Source organism: Lytechinus pictus, chromosome 3, assembly GCF_037042905.1.
Source record: "Lytechinus pictus isolate F3 Inbred chromosome 3, Lp3.0, whole genome shotgun sequence".
NCBI classification, from domain to species: Eukaryota; Metazoa; Echinodermata; class Echinoidea; order Temnopleuroida; family Toxopneustidae; genus Lytechinus; species Lytechinus pictus.
The window spans coordinates 9,276,626-9,283,454 of NC_087247.1; the positions used below are offsets into that span (position 1 = coordinate 9,276,626).

A 6,829-nucleotide genomic window follows, 5' to 3' on the forward strand; every position below is an offset into this window, starting at 1 on the left:
TTTATTGGCGGCCGAACTCATGAGATTGAACCAAAGTAAGAATGTTATTTGGAACCACATTGAGAGAGAAAAACATAATGAATTCATTAACAAAAAAACAATGTCTATCCACGGTGGATCCATGGTTTGAGCTAAAATTCTTTCTTCTTCTTCTAGCTTTTTTGGCAACATTTCAAAGAGGAATCGATTTCAAAGAGGAACACTTTAAACAAACACAATTACACATTCGATCAAAATACCTTGTACACTCTATTCCTCCAGGAAATGGGTGCATTTCTTTCAGATATCCTGTTGCAAAGCAATAAAAATACATGATCTCACCATAAAAGTACATGTATTTTGCATTTGTGTATAATACAATATGTTCAAGTTATGAAAGTAATAGTCAAGTGCCGGTATACAATATATGTAAATGTGGGTAACAAAAGTGTCTACTTTACAGGGGAGAAGCTTCAATAAAAACAATAGGGGATTCTTGCCTTTTAAATCATAACAGGAATGTTATAGCTCCATGACAACAAGGGCTGCTGAAAATGTGTGGTATTCAAATGGTTGGATGACCTTCCACTTCTCAGGTCATATAGCAAGTGTACTTTACAATAATATTAACAGTTGGGGTCCATCTTTCCAGTCCTATTTATGTGCATGTCTAATACCCCTTTCATATTGCGCCTTTCACCGGCGAACTTCACCGGCGAAGTTCGCCAGCGAAGGGGAAAGTGTCCAGTATGAAAGGTACACAGGAGAACTTCACCGGTGAAGTTCGCCGGTGAACTTCTCCACCTCTAGAGGTGGAGAACTTCGCCGGTGAAACTGTTTCACCGGCGAAGTTCGCCGGTGAAAAGGCCAGTATGAAAGCAAACTGGAGAACTTCTCCTCTTTAATGACGTCAGAGGTCAATTTTTTTCTCTCCCGAAGTCCCCTGCACCGAGATTCCGCGCGCGATAGTTGCAAGCTCAGCTGAATGCTATGGCCAAGTAGATAGTAGATACCCTCGAACATTTTTTTTTCTTACTAATAATATTTATTAAAAAGCACTTTTTACATGTATAAAATGCGCTAAGATATCAAAACAAGGTGATATTGTTTGTTTTTATCGTAATACTTCCAAAATATGTTGTAATTAATTTTTTTGATACCTTTTTGTAATAGGTAAGAAGTAATGTTTACAATTTTCTTTCGTTTGTTCTGCAATCGCCCGTTGACTTTCGCTGGGGAAGAAATGTCAGTGCGAAAGGGTACATTTTTTTCTTCGCCAGGGAAGTGAGGAATGCGAGGCGGGGAAGTTCGCCGGTGAAAAATGAAGAGGGCAGTATGAAAGGGGTATAAGTGTACCATGCATGTGAGGCCGATCGACCTATCAGGGGTCTGGATCAGATGGAAAATATCAATATATGTACTGTTTTTGTTACATGACATTTACTTGTAAATTGTAAATCACACTCAGCCTATTAAATTTGATAATTAACGCTTGAAGTAAAACTACATGTAGGCTATATCGTGTGTTGCAACCATGGTTACATTTACTTAATGGGAAGTAATTATCAATGTCCCTTTTTTTCCAATTTTTATGTCTATTTTTGTGTCTCCATTTTTACACTCACACATGTAGTCTCATACCATTATGTGCCAGACTTGTAGTTATTTCCTAAATAACCCCTGTTACAATCCAGCCAGGTCTGTTCGGTGCCACCAATTTTTGTTCTTAGTCTGCAGGCACAGACCCTGATTGAAACTTTGATCAGCAAGTGTGTCTCCACGCAAAGACTAGCACATAAAAAACTTGCTGTTTCAGTACACAAAGCATGAGTAGGCTGCACATTCAGACCCTTAACTCGAGTGATGGGTTTGCACAGCATACCGTACTTTTGTTCTGTTGCTTTTGCCTTTTAATAAAATCCACAAACCCATACATGGTTTAGGAATTAGGTGTATAATTAATCATATTAAGAACATTAATTGCAAGTTTTCATACTGACATTAATACTACTGTCTTAAAATATAAGGATAGGGAAAACAAAAGGGATAAATCCAAAAACATTCAAATAAAAAGAGACAATATATGGCTCTTTGATCTATGGAGAAAAAAATATTTTTTTTATCGAACCATTCTCTCAGATCATCTCTTACAACTAACCATATTTATGGTTCACACTATCAACACAAAAACAATTTGAAACTAGTAATATATACAAAAATAGAAATTGCAAAAATAAAGTACAGTTATTGTGGTTGTCTTATGTCCTTTAAGGCCAAAATTAATGATTTTGGGGAAAAAAAGTTGTTGAACGTTTATATTATCACAACATTCAACCATCTTGATTGATTCTTAGACCATTATATGTTATAAAAAATATATTCAATGATAATCTCAAATTTTAAACCCTCAAATATAATCTATAAAATTAATTTACCTTGTAATTTGTTTCTGTCTGCTGAAATCGGTTTAATACACATGCCCAAGGGGGGGGGGGGCATTTCATAAAGCTGTTTGTAAGTAAAGAGCGACTTTAAGAACGACTGGTGAACCCTTCTTACACGCTTAACCATCGCCAATGAATATACCATTTTCCACAAGAAAGGATCACCAGTCGTTCTTAAAGACGCTCTTAATACGAACAGCTTTATGACACACCCACCTGTACATGTAATAGTGAAAACTGAGAATATGTACAATGTATTGTGTAATATAATATGTATCAATTTCATATCAAATGTTGAATTACAGATTAATAAACATTAAGTCAGCAAAATAGGTTTTCCTAAATTTCAATAATTAACAATGAGAATATCAATAATAAGAGTCATATAGATCGACTTAATAAATGAAATACAATGCATGCTTTCAATGAAATACATGTATGGAATATTTAATATTTTCAGATATATATCTCACCTGATTTTCGTCTACAGCTACTCGACACTGCTCTTTGAGTGATTGTATTTTGGCTGCTTCTTCCTTCCTCAAAGCCCGTTCTTTTTTCAACTCCGGGCTCCAAAATGTCTTGATACTGTTCATGCTGGAATTCAATTTTGTCTCCCTGTTGTCGAGCTCTTGTCGGAGGCCTTCGTTCTCTCTCTGATATTCCCTTATTTGACTGTGTATATCCATGTGCACAATGTCTCTATTTCCACCACCATGGCGAATATCATCATGATGTTGTCCCGCCATGACTGCTGCTTGCATAGCCGCCTGCGCCTGAGGAGAGCTGTTGCTCATGCCGTGGGTAGACCCAAGGCTACTCGAACGGCTATGTGTGGGGGAGTTCGACTTGCCGCTGGAGCTAGAATTCGGAGAACCTCTACCATGAACAGGGCTACCTAAACCTTCGCTGATATAAACTGGTCCGGCATTATACGCTGCATTAAACGATTGGATTGTTTCCATGGGAAGTGGGGTCGACAGTTCAGGTCGCTGTGGTCTGTTTTTCGACGGCTTCGATGGAGATCTTGGGTCAGAAGAGCTCGATGATGCTGCGGAAGTTGAGCTCCCAGAACTCGACTCCCCTTGATCTGGCAGCGGGGAACGGCGCGTATACATGCTTATTATTATCTCCGAATTTCACCCTCTATAATACCTGTAATTTCCACTTGAGTGACGCTACCACCATACTCGCTCAACCTTTGACTTTGTTGATGTACTGCAGATGACAAAAGACTTGCTTCTCCGAATGAATTGACAACAAACTGCAAAAAAGATGCACAGGCTTCTCCGGGCTTCTCTTTTGCTACCGATATTGTACAGATGATGGCAAGCAAGTCGCTCTGTACTGTACAAGTGCATTTTCACATCTCATTCAGCGGCGCGGCGCCAATTTTAGCATGCAATGAGGGCACGAAGATAGCAGATGCTCGCATCATCAGCAACGTAATGGTGGTCAGCACAGATTTATTCATGTCCGTTTAGAGCGCAAGTCGTCCAATAGTAGGGCTTGAAATGTGCAATTAATAATCTGTCATCCACGACTTCCATAACCCAACCAAAAAAGCACATACGTCTACACATCACTTTTTTTTCGCACCATTAACATTGTTTTAATTTGAAGGAAACAACATACTAGAAAATTCGTGTTTAGTTTGCATCCGGATGCCACCACCACAATCCGTGAACTTTGACTGACCATGCATTAACCGCTTGTGACTGGTGTTTTCACCACCATCGCCGCTGCTTCCACCACATCATCACTACCACCACCACCACCACTATCACTGATCCGGCACTAAAGGGCATTATCATCCCCATCTCGACAGCAATGGTGGCACCCGTTAATTTTTTATAGGCCTGGTAGGGAGCAAGTGGGGGCAAAATACAATATGGGGTAGAGGCGCATACCATACATTATTTTTCTTCAGTTTTCACATTTCTGGTGGACAACTAAGGGCAACTCTACTGACTGGGGGAGGGGGCAAATACCCCCACTTCCGATGCCGCCACTGCGGCTCGACAGTGTCTACCATTACCATGATTACCATGCTGCCGCCTTACATCTATAGCCCGGGGGCCACTTCCATTGACGAGTGGATACCATGTGCGACCATGGGGTCTCGAAAAGCACCCTAAACACGTATTTTCCATATTCTGAAAATGCATCCCTAAACAAGTATTGGCGTGTGAAAATACCCTTAACAAGTTTTGGAAACAAAACGATACTCTTGGCAAGTATTCCCTGAAATAAACCCCTAAACACTGGGTACACCGATATTTTATTGTTATGTCACGGGCCCGTCGGTCGTCGGTTTTACCTTTACACATCATTAATTTTGGTTTAATATACGGCCCCACCTTCCACACCTCGCGAAAATCGGGCTCTAAACACGTAGTGTTGGCGCAAAAAGGACATCCTTTATAAAACATTTGGGAAAACATTTTAATTTTGTTTTATCATCCCCGCAAATTTGACCCTAAACACGTAGCTTTCCTAGCAAAATAGATACCCTTTTTTCATTATTTTTGTGTTTTTGACACCCTTATCGCGTAACGTATATACGTAACGTGCCCTATCTTGAAAAAGACATCCTTTTTACGTGTTTTTTGGTCGCGCATGGTATCCACTCGTCAATGTAAGTGCCCCCCCCCCCCGGATCTATAGGCCTATTTGCTGACGTCATGATCTCCAATTCGATGTCCCTTTCTATTCTTACATCACCTACATGTTTTCTTTTATTTTGTTTTCATGGTGAGGTAAAACGATTTCAACTAGCATGTCGAATATTTTTTTTTTTTCATTGTTGAAAAGAACCGGGCTATCTAGGAGATGCTCTAAATGCCTATTATTCAGCGCCTTTTGAACTTCTTGTCTTCACTCCAGAATACCGGACACTTTCCACTGTAAATATTTTCATGGCTCTCTGTGAATATGTGTCAGACTGAAATGATTGTACAATAACAGTCATTTTGTATCAGAGTTTTAGGTTGATTTTCATTTTTGAAGTTAGACACATTTACTGTCTGTTACCATGCATTGCATTTGGGAACACATTCACGTCTGTGGGCAAATGATTCACATCATAAAACTAGTGCATAAACGTGATAAAGAAGCTAAAATTACTTTCCCTGTTTATTATTTTATTTAGAATAAACATTCGAATTTCGTGGATGTACATTTTATAGGGGTTGTCTTACAGCTACTTTTTAGCTCTTTTTAGCTCTAAGTCACAGAGGCTTACATGTAAGCATTGCTTTATCTTGACAAGCCCCTCCGTTCTTTTCATATTTACCAGAAAAGGTCACGGAGCCCTTCATTCTTTTCGTATCGTTTAATTTGTATGTAATACCACAACTGACACAGAAGTCCTATGATTTGTGATATTTTGTTACTTTGATTGTATTTAGTTGTGAACGGAAAGTCTCAAATATCCTTTGTTTGTTTATTTGCGAGGATAATTAATTTCATTACTATAATCCCAACGAGGTGAGCGGCTTTTGCTGTGCATGTTCTCCTCTCCCCCATCTCTCTTCCTTGTCTCTCTTCTCTCTCCCCTTCCCTCCCCCTCTCCCTTTCTCTCCCTCTCTATTCTCTCCTTCTGTGTCTTTCTCTATATTTCTCTCTGAATTTAATATGGGATAAGGCAATGAACATATGTCTTATTCGAATTGTCCTCAGCATGCTCAGTATGCTTCACACAGCATAATTTTATTATTCGGATTTTTTTTTTGCTCAATAAAATGAAATATCTCAATCATGTAGTGGGTGCAGTAATAGTCAGCTTATTATTTATCGTTTACAAATACGGAGAATGGCTTAGAGCAGTTTCTTTATGACAATTTTTTTTTTTATCATTTCCCCCGGATTGCACATAATTATTTTTTATATTTATGTTTCTGTGCATCTTGAAAAAGATGCAAGGGGTTTGTGATTTAGTTTTTATAGTCGTGTATCAATCCGAGATGATTATTTACGTCTGGGACCGACCATTAACGTCACCATCCGGAAGACACCGGGGCTCGAACTTCGAACATTTGCATCGATTCGCAACTTCTATACTGAGGAACAGAGCAGTGGTAACTTCCCACATGCATGCAAAGTAGAGAGGTTTATTGACAAGAGATGGCGCTATACCTATTGAACCGACAGTACCATACATTCCCGTATTTCGAACGTCGTCTTACTTTTTGCGCCTGATATGAGCCATATGGAAATGGAGGAGGGCGCGGGGATACCGTCTGGGAAGAGGGTTTTGACATGTCATGTCACCCCCCCCCCTCTCGATTACTTCACGGTGAGGGAGAATATCGACCGAGCAGGAATATTTAAAATTTGAAGGAACGTAGCGACAGAGCATGAATTTTTTTCAAGTTTCAACTGCATGATTGATTGATTGATTGATA

The 6,829-nt window shown here is 39.4% G+C and overlaps 1 protein-coding gene across 1 annotated transcript in view; it reads right to left on the reverse strand.

The window, feature by feature from the left end:
• The window catches only part of LOC129255937 (ELKS/Rab6-interacting/CAST family member 1-like), a 67,865-nt gene extending 64,324 nt beyond the window's left edge, over positions 1-3,541 (reverse strand). Inside the window, exon 1 of the mRNA XM_054894253.2 lies at positions 2,897-3,541. Coding sequence (XP_054750228.2) covers positions 2,897-3,541 — 645 coding nt within the window. The remainder of the gene's footprint in view (positions 1-2,896) is intronic.
• Between the last annotated feature and the right edge of the window lie 3,288 nt (positions 3,542-6,829).